Here is a 19010-nt window from a genome sequence, read left to right as displayed (position 1 = left end):
TCCCACACAGAATGGCTGCATAATAACTCCACCTGGATATCTCAAAGCACCTCAAAACCTGCATTCAAATAGAAATACCTCATTTCCTAAATTCAATGCTTCCCCCTCAGTGACCTCCGTCTTAGAAAATGGAACCTTAGCGGCTTAAGCCAGGTTCCTGGCGGACATCCTTGACTAATCAACCTCACTCACCTCCCACACCCAATTCATTGACCTATCAGGGCGGCTGTTAAATGTTACTTCTTCAGACAGGCCATCCCTTACCATCCGATACGCTTCAGTAACTTCCTCCCCATATTCCTTCTTACTGCGGCCCCGTTTCTTTCTTTCAGAGTACACCGACAGGACTTACAATAGCACAATCTGCAATAATGCATGTTTTCCTTGTTTATTTTCTGTCTCTCTCACTTCATGAAGGAAAGAACCCAACCTGTTCAGTTCGATACTAAATAAACAGCCCCTAACGCAGTCCATTACCCCATAATACAAAAACTTCCGGGGGAAAATAGAGAGCTTTTTTAAGAAACTATTACCTAAATAAAGACTTCCATAGTTTTTCCTGCTATTATAAATAGAATTCTTCACTGACCCCAAAACACGCACAAAATTTACTTGCTTTTGTGCTTTGGTTTATTTGTAAACATGGCTCTTCCTCCTTTTGCTATAAAGCCTAATGAATTGTTTTGGTCCAACCACAATGTTATTTCTTTTTTTTTTTTTTTTTTAAATGTTTATTCTTCAAGTACATTAATGGTTCCACAAATGTCCTGGTTAGTGAAGCTGGCTATTTGGCAAGATGTATTCTAATTTTTTTTTTTTTTTCTTAAGAGAGAAAGAAAGAGCGTGTAAGCAGGAGAGAGGAGCAGAGGGAGAGAGAGAATCCCAAGCAGGCTCCATGCATAGCGCGGAGCCTGATGCAGGGCTAGATCCTACGACCCTGGGATCATGACTTGAGCCAAAAAAAAAAGAGGCAGACGCTCAACCCACTGGGCCACCAAGTGCCCCCCAAAGTATTATTTCCTATGTGGAGTCTTCTTTAAGAGTCTCATTAAGAAGGAAGCTCTCCTTCTGAAATATCCATACTATATTTTCTAACTTAATAGAGCATCACATTGTTATAATTCATCTTAATTTTTTATTGTAATATTTTCCTATGTCTTATTATCAAGACCAATCTCTAAATTTTTTGAAGTCAGAGATTATGATATATAAATATTCCATACAGCATTAACAACGTTGTCTTGAACTGGACACTCAATAAATGTCCATTTGAGTAAATCAATGAATGAGTAAATGTTTAATAATTTGTGTGTGAGTCATAAGCACACACTTAATTTTTTTTAATTATCATAGGAGACAGGAAACAAAGTTACATCCCCTGAAATAAAGCAAGAGTGAAAACATTACTAGGTAAAAGAGCAATACCCAAGTTCAGAATTCAGTGTCAAAATGGAGTCAAGCTTGTAGAGATCATTCGAGTAAAATGTAAATAAAACTAGATTTAAAAAAAAAAACAAAAAAAAAAAAAAACTAGATTTGGAATTGTATACTGCAGTTAGCCATAATCTTTATAACTCATTCTTAATATTCAAAACCTAATTACATATTTACTCTACCACTGTTTTATAGCAAAACAAATAAAACAAAAGCAAAGCTTGCTAACATTTATGGCTAGAGGATTATATTTCTTTGGTGTTTTGTTTTTTTCTTCCTGAAACAGAAATGACCATTTCAATCAACTATCACAATGAATCCATTTGAAAAAGGAACAGAGCGACAGATGACTGGATAAACAAAATGTGATATATACATACAAAGGGAGATTATCATTCTTAAAAAGGAAAGAGATTATGACATGCTATAACCTGGATTAACCTTAAGGACTTTATGCTGAGTGAAATAAGCCAGTCATAAAAAGACAAACACTGTATGATTCCACTTAAATGAAGTATCTAAGCAGCCAAATTCAGAGACAGAAAATAGAATGGTGGTAGTCAGGTGCTGGCGGGGAGGGGCAAAAGAGAGTGACCACTTAGTAAGACGAGAGTCTCGCTTCTGCAAGATGAAAAGTTCTGGAGATCTAGTTCACAACAACAAATATATTTAACAGTACTGAACTGTACACTTAAAAACAGTTAAGATGGTAAATTTTATGTTGTGTGCTTTTTACCACGATTTTTTAAAAGGTCAAGTACTGATTAAGAGAAGAAGGGTCTCTAAAGGTCTTTATTTCTCAACTTTACTTCTCTTCCTCACTTAGAAAACTTACCATCGGTGGGATAACAGCAGCTCTATGTTGAAGCTGTGGCAGGTCCAGTGGATTTGGTTTTATTGGGGATGAGACCAGTATAGATCCAGGAGGGTTTAACAATGAAGGCTTTGAGTCCATGGGAAACATTCTACAATTGGCAATAAAAAAAGATAAATTAATATATTCTTCTTTAAGACTTAAAAAAAACATGTTTTTAATCTTATTTTTGAGAGAGAGAGAGAGAGAGATAGAGACAGAGTGTGAGCGGGGGAGGGGAACAGAGAGAGGGAGACACAGAATCCAAAGCAGGCTCCAGGCTCTGAGCGGTCATCTCTGAGCTGTCAGCACAGAGCCCGACACGGGGCTCGAACTCACGGACCGTGAGACCATGACCTGCGCTGAAGTTGGATGCCCAACCGAGCCACCCAGGTGCCCCTATTCTTGTTTAAGACTTTAAATGTACAATCATAATTCCTTCTAAGTAGTTAACGTGTAGGTGTGCACACATACGCAACACATTAACCTTAGAAGAGATTTGAAGAGTAAGGAAAAAAGGGACTCTGTAATGCTAATTGTCCAAGAAACCTAATATTGATTTATAGGTTGAAAATAATCTGAATTTAATCATCTGCATCTAACCACGCAGTCTGAACAAATTCCATTATAAAATGGAATCTTGTAAGTCCTAATCTACCACTAACAGAGATTACAAACTAGTCATCTGTATCTTGCCAGGATCAAAGGGCATTCTTTTTTAAAATAACTGCCCATGAACATTTTAAAAACTGAGAATTCCACCCAAGAGTCCAGACTCCTGGTTTCTCATGAGAAACGGAAAAGAAATGGCAGCACAGAAGCAGCACTCCTGCACGGCAACGACATGCGGCTCGCTCCTTTTCCAAACAGCAAGCGCTTCTCCGTTCCCCACAGTCCCTTTCGCCCCACATTCCACCTGCTTCACTCAGGTTCGTTACCTACACTGGAGTTCAGGACACCCAATACATGCACGGGGAAAATCATACACCAGTGCCATACCCCACACCTTGCAGGCTTGATCATACTTCCCAGTATTATTGGGGAAAGACGAACATTTTTAAAAAGTACAAGTTGATAAGAAAATCAGAATGTATGAAAGAAAACAATCAACATCATCCATAAGGAATAAAGATGGTGTTACAATGTAGAAAACGTAGGATGTGTCATGTGACGGTTGGGGAGTGATGCAAACTTTGGAGTGTCCCTCAAAGCCCACCACCATATATTTACGAGGAGTTTCTGAATTTCAAGACTACTATCATGTTCATCTCGTCGGGTGTTCCTCCAAGGTTACTACCTTCCTGTAGTTTCTAAAACCAACAGTGGAAAAACACAGAGAATCCTCATCTTAGAGGAACAGAATGTGGCACTTAGGTGAGTGGCTTATTTGCCTTCCTTTTTAAAAAACAGGAGGGGAGAAAAAGAAAAAAAGTGTTGGACTGGGTTTCTGATTAAATGATGTTTTTAGGGGCGCCTGGGTGGCTTGGTCGGTTAAGCGTCCGACTTCGGCTCAGGTCACCATCTCGCGGTCCGTGAGTTCGAGCCCCGCGTCGGGCTCTGGGCTGATGGCTCAGAGCCTGGAGCCTGCTTCCGATTCTGTGTCTTCCGCTCTCTCTGACCCTCCCCCGTTCATGCTCTGTCTGTCTCTGTCTCAAAAATAAATAAACTTAAAATAAATAAATAAATAAATGGTGCTTTTAGTCAAATTCATTTCTAGAATCTGCACCGATGAAACATTCTACTGTGATTCTAGGGGATTCTATTGCTTTCAAGGAAAAGGAAATCCCAAGGAATGCACACATGTTAAATAAAGCAGTATCTATTCCTATAAAAATTTATCTTTTTACTGTAACTTATAAAAACCATACACATAAAATAGTTTTGTATTACTAACTTAGTGACTAAAAACAGTCCTATATTCATGTATGTTATACATATTTTCAATTACAAATATGAATAATCTAGAATTTGAACTGATATAAACAGCGACTGTGATAATTACCTAGAGCTTATGTTTAAATCATGCCTTCTAAAATGTTTTCAGAACACTGAACATGTTTCTCCTCCCAACATATTCTACCCTCTAATGCACAGGGACAGCAGGCCTTGTTTTGAGGCTGTGCGGTCTTAGAGCAAACAAGCCAATGCCTCTCGCCTTCACCACCACATCCTTCGCCACCTCGTCCTACTGCTTCCAACACCAGGAACGGCAGTCTCATCTGTGGTTTCGTTCACAAGTTTTGTCAGATGAGATCCCCTCCTCTGCTACATATGGGATGCATGTAACCAATGCAGGAAAAAATTATTATCTTTTTCATTTGAAAATTATGAGCACCTAATTGTTCCTGGTTATTTAAGCAGATGAAGAGCATCAAAACCCAGTAATAATGGCACGGAGACCACCTTTAACTTGCCGAGGTTTACGCAGGAGTAATCTCCACGGCCGGCACCGTTCTGTGACTCAGCATCCGACAGAGCAAAGAATACAACAGTATTAGAGGAACGAGGCTCACCTCTGCCTCTCGGGCTCTCCATCTACATCTTCATCAGCACTGCAGGTAGCACTGGAATCATTGTCCGACTGGGGCTCGGGCCTCTGGGCCCCTATCTGCTGGGCCCCCACCAAGTCTTCATCGCCAGGCTCTGTCTTCTCGCCGGCTCTCTCCAGGTCTCTCTCTTTGGTATCGCCTTCGACTTTAGACGGATTGTTTTCGGGCACCCTCATGTCAACATCTACAGAGTCCGTTCTGGTAGTCGCGGGGAGGTCAAGAACAGAAGTCACTTCAGCACTGGGCTCCTGCCGGTCAACGTCCATCGGCTCTGCTGCCTCTACGCTGATGCTGTCATTCGCCTGGGTCTCCGCGCTTTCATTTTCGACGGGCTTCGTACTTGGCACTGCCGAGGAGGGAGACGCACTGGGCGCAGGTTCGGAGGTGGACCCGAGCTCGGCCACAGGTTCCGTGTTCCCTCGAGAAGACGCATTTTCAGTGCTATCTTCGCCGGGCTTGACAGCTTCAACTGGTGAAGGAGAAGGAGCACTTTCTGTATCAGAACTATTTTCAGCACCTTAAAGATAATGATACGGCATAAAAATCTGATAATGGACATGTTTCAGGGGTGGCAGAAGCCATGCTTCAAAGTAGGTTTAGAAGGAATGACACTCGTCGCATGACCTCACCGAAGTACGCCAGCCACTGGGAAGCTAAAGTGTCTACAGAGCATGAAAGGGAGAGATCAAACTGTTTTCACCTTCTGAAACTGAAAGCGTAAAAGCCTTCAGTATCGAAAAATCATTTAACATGAAATTTGAAAAATGAAGAAAGATGAAAAAACAAAACTAAACAAAAAAACGCAGAAATGGTAACATTTCAGTTTATTTCTACCAGCCCATTTCTGTGCTTTTCTTTATACCCAGGAGGGCTGACAGTCCGTTCTAGAACAGCGCCATCCAATAGGAACATCATGTGAGTTACACCTGCCATTTTAATTTTTCCGGTTGTCGCGTTAAAAAAGTAAAGAGATAAGTTAACTTTAAATCATGTATTTTATTTAACCCGATATGCCTAAAATATTATCTTTTTAACATGTAATCAACATAGAAAACTAGCAATGAGATTTTTACCTTTCTTGGTACTAAGTCTTCAAAATCTGATTATATTTTTCATTTTTAGCATATCTCAATTTGAACTAGCCACATTTCAAGAGCTCAATAGCCACAGGTATTTAGTGGCTACCACACTGGACAACAAAGCTCTAGAGTAACATGACACAGACTTTTTAATTTAACGTTGTAACCCTGGTCTTCCCCAACATCGTTTGTTTCATTTTATAAATGCAGTTTTAACCTGTGACATCTTTACCTAGATATTTCAAAGGAATCACAAATTCAGTATTTCCTGCACCAGACTTGGACTCAACACACCCAAATCCCATTCTTTTCTACTGTTTACTACCTAATTAAACCAGAAACCTATGAGCAATCTTTTAATCCTTCCTCTCATTGATCCCCATATCCTGTGTAGACAAGCATCACAGATTTTCTCTCTAAAAAGATCCCTTGTGGGGCGCCTGGATGGCTCAGTCGGCTGAGCGTACGACTCTTGATTTCAGTTCAGGTTATGATCCCAGGGTCACGGGATCGAGTCCCATATCTGGTCCCACACTGAGCATAGAGCCTGCTTGGGATATATATATCCCTCCCCCCAAAAAACAAAAAAATTAAAAAAATTCAAAGATCCCTTGAATGCACCCACTTCTATTCAACCTCACAACTGCCGCTCCAGTCCAGAAACAACTCCTCCCATCTTCCACCTCAGACCATTCTCTACCACAACGCCAGAGTGAGCTGCTTAAAAACGGAACCTTACCAAACCTCACTCACGCGCTTGCCTTTGCCATCGCCCTTCCCTCCGTGAGGGCAGGGATCCTCTATTTTGCTTATCGTTTAAGTCCTAGCACAAGCACTGTGCCTAGCACACGAGACTCAAATATCTGCTGAAGGATAAAGTGACTGAATGATTATGAACATGTCTTAAATTTACTTCCCTTTTCCTTGAAAGCCTGGACCCTCAGGCTACTTCCAATTTGCCACTATTATGAACAGCGTACAGACATGTTTACTATAGCATTCAGTGTTTGATTATTTTCTTGAAGTAGACAACATAAAAATTTAAATCTCCCCCCAAATTAATATATTTACCTCCAATGAGAACCCCAATGGTTGGTAAGGAAGATTTTTTTTTTTTTTAATTAAAAGAAGTTTTATTTTAATGTTTATTCATTTTTGAGAGACAGAGACAGAGCACAAGTGAGGGAAGGGCAGAGTGAGAGGAAGACACAGAATCTGAAGCAGGCTCCAGGCTCTGAGCTGTCAGCTCCAAAGCTTGACGCAGGGCTCGAACCCACGAACCATGAGATCATGACCTGAGCCCAAGTCAGACACTTAATCAACTGAGCCATCCAGGTGCCCCAAGAAAGATTTCTTAAACTAGATAAACTAATTTAGAGTGTATATGAAGAACAAGTCCCTGAGAAAATCTCAGAAAAGTACGAAGAACATTAGAGTGAGAGGCCTGCCTCTCCAGATAGTCAAACTTACCACAAAGCCACCGTATCACATGTTTGCAATTGCCAGAGTGATAGACAAAATAAATCAGCAATGCAGAAGGCAATGCCTAGGAATAGATCCTAAAGTAGATGGGAAATTAATATATACCAAAGGTGACATTTCAAATCGTTGGGTAAAGGATGATTATTTAATAAACTAGCTCCCTCAGAACCGGCTCCTTGTCTGGAAGAAAAACATGGACCCTACCTTACACTACACACAAAAATAACTCCAAAGGGAATAGAGTTTTCAAAATTCGAGAAGATAACGTAGGACAGGATATGTATAACCTCAGGAGGTATGTAGAAATGTCTGAAAGCAAAACAGGAAACTCTGAAGCTACAGATACATCATTTACACAGAAAACAATAAAGGCTTAATTGACCATATGGGAAAAGATACTTTCAATGCATAACATAGTATTTTAAAACCCTACAAATTCATCCTCTCACTCATTCAATTAGGTACAAAACACCCAACGTGCAGGGTGCGCTGGGGACAGAGAAGTGAAGAGACCAAACTGCACTCTAGAGGACCTGACAGTCGGGTGTCAAACGGACAGTGAACAATTAAGTACATGATGCATCTGGAAGTCATAAGCACAGTGAGTAGCAAAACTGGGGAACCAGTGAAGAAGAGGGTATTAAAGAGGTAAGGTGACATTTCAGCAGAGGCCTGAAGGAAATGGCAGAACGAACCAGGGACATCTTGGGGAAACGGTAGAAGGATCCGCGCACGCAAAACCCCCGAAGTGGGGGTTGCTTTGCTCAAACAGCAAAGAGAACAACGTGGTTAGAACAGAGTGAGCAATCACCTCACATCTGTCAGGATGGTTATGATCAGAAAGGCAAGAAATAACAAGTGGAGAAAGGGAGCCCTTGTACACTGGTGGTGGGAATGTAAATTAGGGCAGTGGCTATGGCAAAGAGTATGGAGGTTCCTCAAAAAATTAAAAGTAGAACTACCATTTGATCCAGCAATTCCTCTTCTGGGAATTCATCTTGAAAAAAAAAAAAACAAACACTAACTCGAAAAGATATGTGCACCCTCGCATTGATTGCAACATTATTTACAAGAGCCTTACAAGAGCCAAGACACTGAAACAACCTAAGTGTCCATCAATGGATGAATGGATAAAGAAAATGTGGGGTATAGATACAGACACAGACACATACACACAATAGAGTATTATTCAGCCATTAAAAAGGGGGCGGGGGGGGCGCCCGGGTGGCTCAGTCTGTTAAGTCTGTCCGACTTTGGCTCAGGTCATGATCATTCAGTTTGTGAGTTCAAACCCCGCGTCTGGCTCTGTGCTGACAGCTCAGAGCCCGGAGCCTGCTTCAGGTTCTGTGTCTCCCTCTCTCTCTGCTCCTCCCCCACACTCATTTTCTCTCTCTCTCTCTCTCTCTCTCCCTCAAAAATAAATAAATTAAAAAAAAAAAAAAAAAAAAGGAATTCTGGCCATTTGCAACAGGGATGGCCCCTGAGGGCATAATGCTACGTGAGATAAGTCAGACAGAGGACAAATATTGAATAATTTCACTTGTAAGAAGAATCTTAAAAACAAACAAACAAACAAAACCATGAACACACAGAACAATTTGTGGTTACCAGAGGCAGAAGAAGGGAGAAATGAGTGAAGGAAGCCAAAAGGTTCCAACTTTCGATTAGAAGATTAAGTCAGTCCTGGAAATGTAATGCACAGCCTGGCGACTATAGCTAGTAATACTGTATCGTACACTTGAAAGTTGCTAAGAAAGTAGATCTTAAAAATTCTCATCACAAGAAAAAAACTGTAACTATGTGAGGCGATGGATGTTAACACGACTTACTATGATCGTTTCTCAACCAATACAAATACTCAATGATTAGTTTGGACATCTGAAACTAGCATTATGGGTCAAAGATATCTCAATTAACAACAACAAAGAACATAGTGGGTAAGCAGAAAAGTGGTTTGCAAAAGGGTCGCAGAGGTGTATGGGCCAGTTCGCGCAGGGCCTCACAACAAGTCCCAGGCTTCTGAACGAAATGTGAGAGCATCACAGCATTTGGAACAGAGGCACAACACAGTCTGATTGACACTTTAGAAGGTTCACTCTGGTTGTGGTTGGTGTAAAGGCACAGAAACATAATGGGACAAAGAGCAGCAAGGCGACCAATCAGGGGGCTGCTGCAGTGAACATGGGCAGTGGCTCAGAACCAAAGTATTTGCAGCAATGAGGGTAGGGAGATGGGATGAGATTCTCACTAGTGCCTCTAAAGAAAAGCTGATAATATCCACTGATGGACCACATGTAGGGTAGGAGAGTGTCATTTGTTGGCCCAGGGAAAGACTGGAGGGAAAAGAGGCGTCCAGTGATGGGGAATCGAAAGTTTGTTCTGGATGTTAAGCTGGCTCTTGGGCATCCAAATGGCAACGTTAAGTAGGCAGTCAGATGCATGAGCCTGGAGTTCGCACGGGAGCTCAAGTGACAGATATAAAAACGAAATCAAAACAAAATGTCACAGACAAAAGCTCAGGACAGAACCTCCCACTTAGTAAGGTCTAAACATACGGCAGCAATCACTGTTAATGAAAGATGCTACCAAAATGTTGAAAGGCTAACAAAAGGCCTCACTTCATTTCATTCCCATTCAACGGAAAGCCTCAAACCCGAGGGCAAGTTACCAAGTCATTTGTCTTCACAATATTAGGAAGCCATGTTCATGACCGCGCAGCAGACATCACCTGTCATAAGCACTTCTTCGATTACTTTCTTCCTCCAAGCCACAGAAGAGTAGGAGTGTTTCCAAGGCAGGATGCTTCACCAAGCACCAGCCAAATGAGTGTCTTTTTTATTTTCGCTTAAAGAATGACTTGGAACAAAAGAACACGAATAAATCCAAATTTTGGTCAAGTTTCCATTATTTTTGCTCCAACTCCTCTGTCAGAGACGCACACAGTCGAATGAACAACCCATCTTGCTCTCTGCTCGCGCACTGCCGACAATCTCCCACAGACACGAGCAGCGCCACGTGAGAAACAGTGACGATAAGCATGAGATCACAGGCCATGTAAACTTCATTGTACTGCCTTTTCCTTGACACCTTGAAATTCAGTCAACAGGAAATGGGGATCGCACAATTCTAGGGGCGAGTTCATTTCCTATTCGCGAGAAACTAGTCTAGGAGTCACAACATAACCCCCTGTATGGATGGGAATGTGTGCCCACCAACCCCCACGCCTCATCAGACAGAAACATTATTTTTATGCTTAGCCTTAACCTTATGCTTAACCTTAACCTTATGCTTAACCTTTTATGCTTAAACTTAACCTTAATTACTTTAATGACCTTATTTATAACCTTATTTCATAACCTTAATAACCTTATGTGACAATCTGAAAAAACCTTCACACCAAGACAAAGTAACAGGAAGAAAACAAAAGGAAACAAGTCACTTTTTGGTGCTCAGCTTCTGAAAATCTGTTAGCCCCTGTACGGATAGGCTTCTGTGTTCGGAGATAAACATATTTATGATAATTAGGTTTGGGCTTTGTTATGGACTGGATTATGTCCCCCACAAACTTTATATGTTGAAGTCCTGACCCCCAAGGAAACTGTATTTGGAGACAGTGCTTTTAAGGAGACAATTAAGCTTAAATGAGGCCATGAGGGTGGGACCCGAATCCACTAGGACCAGTGGTGTCCTTACGAGAAGAGAGATACCAAGAGCACATGTGCACAACGGGAAGGTCATGTGAGGACAAAGCAAGAAGGCTTTCTTCTGCAAGCCAGGAAGACAGGTTCACTAGAAACCAATCCTGTTTGCATCCTGATCTTGGACTTCAACCTCCAGAACCGTGAAAAAATAAATTTCTGTTGTTTAACCCACCCAGTCTGTGATAGTCTGTTATGACAGCCCAAGCGGGTTAATACAGGCTCCCTGTACATTTATAACCCAGAGAATACTACCTACCAGCAACAAACCTATGAAAATGAACAAGCTTGCATGATCTCTTAAGAACCATAAGCACACCATCCTGACATTCATAGTCTACGCACCCTTCTGCCACCCCAGAGTGAGCTTGCCCCAGGATTCTCATTTTCCAGAAAACCTCACAGAAAAAAAGCTATTTATTGCTCAAGGCCCAAACACATTCAAAACAAAACTTCAGTTTAAAAGCCAACAACAGGGGCACCTGGATGGCTCGGTCAGTTAAGCATTCGACTCTTGATTTTGGCTCAGGTCATGATTTCACTGTTTGTGAGTTCGGGCTCTGTACTAACAATGCAGAGCTTGCTTGGGATTCTCTCTCCCTCCCAAAATAAATAAACTTAAAAATTTTTTTAAAAATAAAAGTCAGCAACTTGTAGAAAAAAAAAATAAAACAAAATCTAGTATTTCTGAAACTCCTAGAAGGTATAGAACTTCCTAAGCTTAAAATATGAGCACCTACCAAGGAACATATATAAACAGCTCTGATTACATACAAAATTCAAACTCGTAATTTAAAATCAAAACAAAAAGCGAATGAGATGGAAAAAATATTTGCATATACAAAACATGAACATATCTAAGATATCATTTATAGAGAGCTACTAAAATCACTGAAAAACCCCATGTCAGAAGCAGTCAATTCACAAAAGAAATCTATAGAAACTTGAATAGTAATATGAATTGAAATAAATTTGGACTTTTTTCTTTAACTAGCAAAAACTAAGAAAACATTTACTTTTTCAGGAAGTGGTCATTAATTTTTTCAGATGACAAAAAAGATTTTTATTTCTTAAGTTTCTTGGGTTGACATTCTTTTCTATTGGGGCTTCTAGGGTCGTTAATTCTTCTTATACGAAAGCATAAACAGGACATATGTAAGTAAGTCTTTGTAAAAATTGAAGTCAATCAAAGTCAGTGCAACAAAGAAGGAAACGTAATCGATGATACTAACTGGACAAATAAATATGGCAACGATGTAGGTGCACAGACATCTTTCTAGATAACGGAGTGCCATTTTAAAGATCCTCTGGTTGTGGTAACTGGGCCATCTCAGGTACTACATAAATGTTTGTTGATGGAATAAATACATTGTGCTCAAGTTTAAGGTCTCTGTGCCATGAAAACGCTGATAATACTTTTTCCTTCATGAAGCAATTCTTAAATAGTCAAATGACTAAGCTAACAATTACAGATTTGGCTAGCGGAAGTCACAACTAAATTTAAGACTTTAAGATACCTTCACTGTCTTCTGGATTTTCTTCTTCATTAGAAGCTTCAATATCTTCATCCTCCTGAGCAGAAACAGTGGAAGCTACACTTTCACATTGAGACACATCTCGCTCTTCACGAGGCTTTCGTGAAGTCTAAGGAGTAAAAGAATATGAGATTAGGGGTGCCTGGCTGGCTCAGTTGGTTAAGCTTCCGACTCATGATTTCAGCTCAGGTCATGATTTCACGGTTCTTGGGATCGAGCCTCACATCGGGCTCTGCAGTGACAGCACAGAGCCTGCTTGGGATTCTCTCTCTCTCTCTCTCTCTCTCTCTCTCTCTGCCCCTCCCCCACTCATGCTCTCTCTCGCTCTCTCAAAATAAACATAGAAAAAAGAATATTAATTTATGATTTAAATAGCTAAAAGAAAAAAAAATGAACCTTTTCATGTCTAAAATAACACAGAACATGGATACACACTAAACAAGAAGGTTGCATGTTTCACAACTGTTCTGGTTAATGTGCAGTTACCTCTAGGGAACCACTTCCTGGCCTTTTTGTGTAAATACATTACTTTCATCGAACTGATCAAAAGTCTGGACAATTTTTTGGACAATTTTTCAAACAACTCACCACATGTACAAAGAGCCAAAAATGGCAAAACTCCTGCTATTCTCCCCCTCCAGATAATGTATTTTTCTAATACATGCAATGTATACATTTATTTTCTAAGAAAAATAACACATTCATCGGAATGTTGAAGACCCAGAATTATGTTAAAGAAGACAATAATTGCTCATAATTCTACCAGCAACGGATTCTAAGTATGCTGATACATTTCCTTCCTGTCTTTTATACCTGTGTACATATGTATACATGGAAATAAAACCAGGATGACCCAACGTGATTATATACCTTACTTGTTTAACCTACTATAATCATGAACTGCACGTACCTCTCTACATTATACATTCTTCAAAATTATTATATTAGTGATTCCATAAAAACAATCTATACCAATAAATGTTTAAAATTCTATTTTAAGATATTTAGGCAATTTTTAAGTTTAAGTATTGTTAATAACGCTGTAATAACCTCCCTTCACTAACTTTAATATATGTGCTGCCGAAGCGAGCACTCCCTTCACTAACTTTAAGAATTCAGTGATCTTGGGGAGCCTGGGTGGCTCAGTCGGTTAAGCGTCCGACTTCAGCCAGGTCACGATCTCGCGGTCCGTGAGTTCGAGCCCCGCGTCAGGCTCTGGGCTGATGGCTCGGAGCCTGGAGCCTGTTTCCGATTCTGTGTCTCCCTCTCTCTCTGCCCCTCCCCCGTTCATGCTCGGTCTCTCTCTATCCCAAAAATAAATAAACGTTAAAAAAAAAAATTATTAAAAGAATTCAGTGATCTCATAAGCAACATCTGATCACTGCTGTAGCCAATCAGCATTGGTGTTACTGAATTTCTTTTACTATTGATGAGGACAAATTTCCTTTTTTTTTAACAGGATTTTCCCTTCTGTAAACCAAGTGTTTACGTAACCCTGCTCATTTTTCTACTGGGGTCACAGATCTGTAAGAGTATAGGTGCACATACATAGGTGTAAGACATTAGCCATTTATTGTATTTATAATCTTACACTGCTGACTGTGAAACTTAAGGTCTCCTGTCTTTGCAGACTGGAGGATCCCAGCCCTGGCACTTGTCTGTGCTGCACCTCTTCCAGGGCCTGTACTTCAGCAGACTCCAGCTACAGGCATCTCCCAGGGCCATTCCTCATAGAGGAAAATAAGTTATTGCCACCCCAACTGTTAAAATTACCAATATTCTTATTCTGTTTATTTCTTCTCATTTTTGGTCTACATATGAATACACTAGTAGGATCCAACCTAAAGCATTAACTGAAGCAAGAGAAAAAAATCATTTCCCAATGTCAGAGTCATACAACCGGGTGAAAGTCTGAAGCTAAAAAAAATTCAACACTTCGGCGAGGATTCAGAGAAAGAGGAACACTTTTGAGCTGCTGGTAGAAATGCAAACTGGTGTAGCCGCTCTGGAAAACAGTATGGAGGTTCCTCAAAAAGTTAAAAATAGAACTGCCCTACGACCCAGCAAGTGCACTACTGGGTATTTATCCAAAGGACACAAAAATGCTGATTCGAAGGGACACGTGCGCCCCAGTGTTTATAGCAGCGCTATGCACAATAGCCAAAGTATGGCAAGAGCCCACCTGATGAATGGATCAAGAAGATGTGGTATATACACAAAATGGAATATTACCCAGTGACCAAAAAGAATGAAATCTTGCCATTTGCAAAGACGTAGATGGATCTAGATTGTATTACGCTAAGCGAAATTAAGTCAGAGAAAAGACAAATATTTGATTTCACTCCTACGTGGAATTTAAGAAATAAAACATACGAACATAGGGGAAGGGAAGCAAAAATAAGACAACAGAGAGGGAGAGGCTCTTAAATAGAGAGACTCTTAAATACAGAGAACAAACTGAGGGTTGCTGGCAGGGTGTTGGGTGGGGGATGGCTAAATGGGCGATGGGCATTACGGAGGGCACTTGTTGGGATGAGCACTGGGTGCTGTATGTAAGTGATGAATCATTAACTACTACTCCTGAAACCATTATTACACTGTACGTTAACCAACTTGGATTTAAATAAATAAAAATAAAAAAAAAATCATCACTATGCTCCTAGGGAATGCAAGGGAAGAATCCTCTGGCTACACTTTTTAAAAAGCTTGCAAAAGACTTCACGAGTGCTGCAATATTTTTAGGCATTAGATAATAGCTACTATGCGGATTTTTCCGGTGTGGAGGCTATATTCCTCCTTTGCTGATATCCACCGATTCTTTTGGAACTTCCACTGATGGACAGAGAAGAAACAACATTTTACCACCATGCAACACTCCTCCAATCACATGCAAAAATCTCCTACCTCTCCAAGCATTTGCTTCACTATATGATAGCACTCGTTAATTTTTAATGTAATAATTCAAACCTACAGAAATATAACACCTATGTATCTTCTCCTTTGCTTTAACAGATATTAGACGTTTTGTCACGTTTTCTTGAAACCTTTTTAAAAACGGTAAAACACTCTAAAAAAATGGAAGCCTGCTGTCCTATCATTTCCATTGTAATTTAAAAGATTAGAATAAGAAGTGTCATCGACATTTGTGATGGTTAATTTTGTGTGTCAACTTGGCTGGACCACCGCACCCAGATATTTGGTCAACGTTATTCTGGATGTTTCTGTGCAGGTGTTTTTTAGATGAGATTAACACTTCAATCAGTGGACTTCTGAGTAAAGCAGATGACCCTCCATAATGTGGATGGGGTGGGCTTCACGGAATCAACTGATGGCCTGATTAGAACTAAGACTAAGGGCTCCCTGTCCCTCATCCCGGGCCCTAAGGAGGATCTATTCATGAGATATATATAATGATATTCACTGAATTTGAAGTTAAAACAGAAAAACATTTAAAATATTTATGAATTTGGGGCACCTGGGTGGCTCAGTCAATTAAGTATCTGACTCTTGATTTCAGTTCAGGGTAATGATCTCACAAGGTTCGTGGGTTTGAGCCCCAATCCAGCTTTGCAAGCTTTGTAAGCTTTGCTTACAGCACAGGAAGCCGGCTTGGAATTCTGTCTGCCCCTCCACACCCCCTCCCCTCACATGTGCGCTTTCCTTCTCTCTCTCAAAATAAACAAAAAAAAATTGTTTTAAGAAGGAAATAAATATCTATAAATTCATTTGAAGAACAACAAACACATTACATGTCAACATAAAAAACATTTTTAATAAAAAATAAGTACATTCCAAAACCAAAGAATCATTTAGTGAAAAAGTATCATTTTTTTAATTGATTTTGGAAATACCTTTTAATGTCTGCCTTGAGAGCATCACAATTCTCAAATATGCTTCTACATTTAACCTAATCGGCAGGCGTAATACTGTTTTGGTTGAAACACATATTAAAAATATCTGGTCTCATGGGGCGCCTGGGTGGCTCAGTCGGTTAAGCATCCGACTTCAGCTCAGGTCACGATCTCGCGGTCCGTGAGTTCGAGCCCCGCGTCAGGCTCTGGGCTGATGGCTCAGAGCCTGGAGCCTGCTTCCAATTCTGTGTCTCCCTCACTCTCTCTGCCCCTACCCAGTTCATGCTCTGTCTCTCTCTGTCCCAAAAATAAATAAAATGTTAAAAAAACAAATTTTTTTTTTTTTTAAATATCTGGTCTCACAGAGATATGTAGTTGGAAAGGGAAGTGTGTTTTAACATCTTTTTAGACAACCCTGGATATTACTCTTTGATGGTGCACCGAAATTGGGCATGTCGTCATCTCTTAAAGGATAACTGCAACGTGAAATCTGAAACTGTATCAATAAATTTTTCGTACTCTATTAAAATCCATTCATCTATCTTGAACTTCGATGTATTACAAAATATTTTATGTATCCTTTATACATACAGGATACCCACTGCAAGATCACAAATTGGTCATTTGGAAAACATGGATTTACACAGATTTTTCAAATCTGGATACGTTTCACTGTATATGAAAACATCACAGTGGTTCTTATTACCACTGATCTCATCAGAAAAGTCTTTGAGTACTGGGAAGACGGTAAGCTCATGGGGAGGGATACAGATTTTCCAAACTTCTAACCTTTGCTTGAAAGCTCGAAACTGGAAAGTGGCAACAAATACTACCGCTTGCTTGCCTTAACAGACAGGCTCACGTGTTTTCAAGAAAATGTCGACTATGGATCCAAGTCTGAAAAACCACAGTCTGTCATTTTTTCAACTGAAACTGACATTCCATAAAAAAAGGGGAGCTAGTCCAGCTTGGGACTCGAACAAACGCAAAGTGCTTTCCCAGGGCAGAAGCGGGACACTTTGGGGTGGAACAGAAGGACTTCACACAACACTTCTCACTTCATCCCACACACACATACCCAAGGGTCAAGACTTAGTCAAGCGCATTTTGACTGCTTCACTAAGGACAAGTGACACCGGCACATTTGTTTTGAAACTGCTAACAACGCTGGAGATAAAGAGAACAGGGAGTATTTATTTAGCACAGCGGTGTCCTGCGGTGATTCGTGCGAAGGCACTGACGTTCTCCCTCCCAACAACTCTGACATCGTCTGTGCAAATTTAACACGGTGGGGAAGAGTAAGTACCATGTTAATATTTTTCCAAAAGCAGTTCTGACCTCATGGCATCCTCAAGGAGCTCTGTGGACTTTGAGAACGTTGGAACTTCCTAGTTAAGGGATTTTCCATAATTCACACTCTCTGGTTTTTAGTATTTATCTGAGATGCTTTCTCTCTGAGAAAATGGTTTTAATATGCCAAATCAATTCTTTCAACAAGGTCAAAAGAACGCCAGCTAAACTTTTCAATTCAAACTCCAAAATGTTTCTGTTTTCCAAATCCCATTACGGTCATTCAAAAGTACTGAACTGCCATTACTCCTAACACGAATTCCACTCCTTGGACAGTAAACAGAGAAAAAGTCAACTTGTGGTGAAAAACTAGCATATCCTTTTACAGGTAAATGCAATAAATAAAAATACAAGACGCAAAAAAGTTTCTCTCTCAACCAGTATTTCAAGCTCGAAGACAAAGCAGAAACAAAACAAAAACAAAATTAAAAAAGATTCTGATATACTCACTTTCTGCTTATGCTGCTGCAGAAGGTTGTCCAGATTGTGTCGCCTTTTGTAGTTAAAATAGAAGTTTTTACATTGCGCTTCACTTTTAGTTCCCACCATTTTGGCAATTGCTGCCCAGTTACGACCATGTTCTACAAGACCTGTATTTTAAAAAGAGACCAAAGATGAACTCAACAGTCACCTGATAAAGCTAACAAGAGAAATAATCAAATCAATCTAACCATGGTATTCACAATCATTAGCACTAAGAGTATGTTTTCAATTATTTACTGATACATTTCAATACATACTTAAATATATATTGACTCTCAACGCACTGACAGCTCTATTTTGCCACCCAGATTTACAACACGGTCATTAATTGAAGGGCTCAACCTTGTCCTTGCTATGGGTCTTCTGGAGAGCTAGGACAATGTTCGATACAGAATAACAACTCAAACACTTGTAAACTGAGTGATTAGGTACTTCTAAATCTTTGGAAACAGTACATCGATATAAAGTTAATAAAGTAATCATATAAATAACACAAGATAAAGAACATATATATATATACATATATGTATATGACTATATTTATATTTAGCCTATCTTCATTCATAATCAAGAAATACTCTCAAAAAAATAAACCAGTTTTTTTGTTTGTTTGTTTGTTTGTTTTTTCTTAAGCCTGTTGTAGGGGCACCTAGGTGGCTCAGTCGGTTAAGCGTCTGACTTCGGCTCAGGTCAAGA

General features: G+C 40.0%; 1 protein-coding gene across 18 annotated transcripts in view; it reads right to left on the bottom strand.

Annotated features, from left to right (window-relative positions):
* Nucleotides 1-19010, bottom strand: part of NCOR1 (nuclear receptor corepressor 1) — a 159199-nt gene that overhangs the window by 45897 nt on the left and 94292 nt on the right. For 15 of the 18 annotated variants that reach the window (XM_078437696.2, XM_078437694.2, XM_078437704.2 and 12 more), the window contains 4 exons: nucleotides 18282-18421; nucleotides 12613-12739; nucleotides 4801-5353; nucleotides 2270-2399 (listed from right to left, as the gene is read on the bottom strand). In XM_078437696.2, coding sequence (XP_078293822.1) covers nucleotides 2270-2399; nucleotides 4801-5353; nucleotides 12613-12739; nucleotides 18282-18421 — 950 coding nt within the window. The remainder of the gene's footprint in view (nucleotides 1-2269; nucleotides 2400-4800; nucleotides 5354-12612; nucleotides 12740-18281; nucleotides 18422-19010) is intronic. The other 3 variants (XM_078437700.2, XM_078437708.2, XM_078437709.2) reach the window with 1 other exon arrangement.

This window comes from Panthera onca, chromosome E1, assembly GCF_046562875.1.
Source record: "Panthera onca isolate mPanOnc1 chromosome E1, mPanOnc1 haplotype 2, whole genome shotgun sequence".
NCBI classification, from domain to species: Eukaryota; Metazoa; Chordata; class Mammalia; order Carnivora; family Felidae; genus Panthera; species Panthera onca.
The sequence above is the reverse complement of the archived record's forward strand: the minus strand, read 5'-3'. Positions and strand labels throughout refer to the sequence as shown.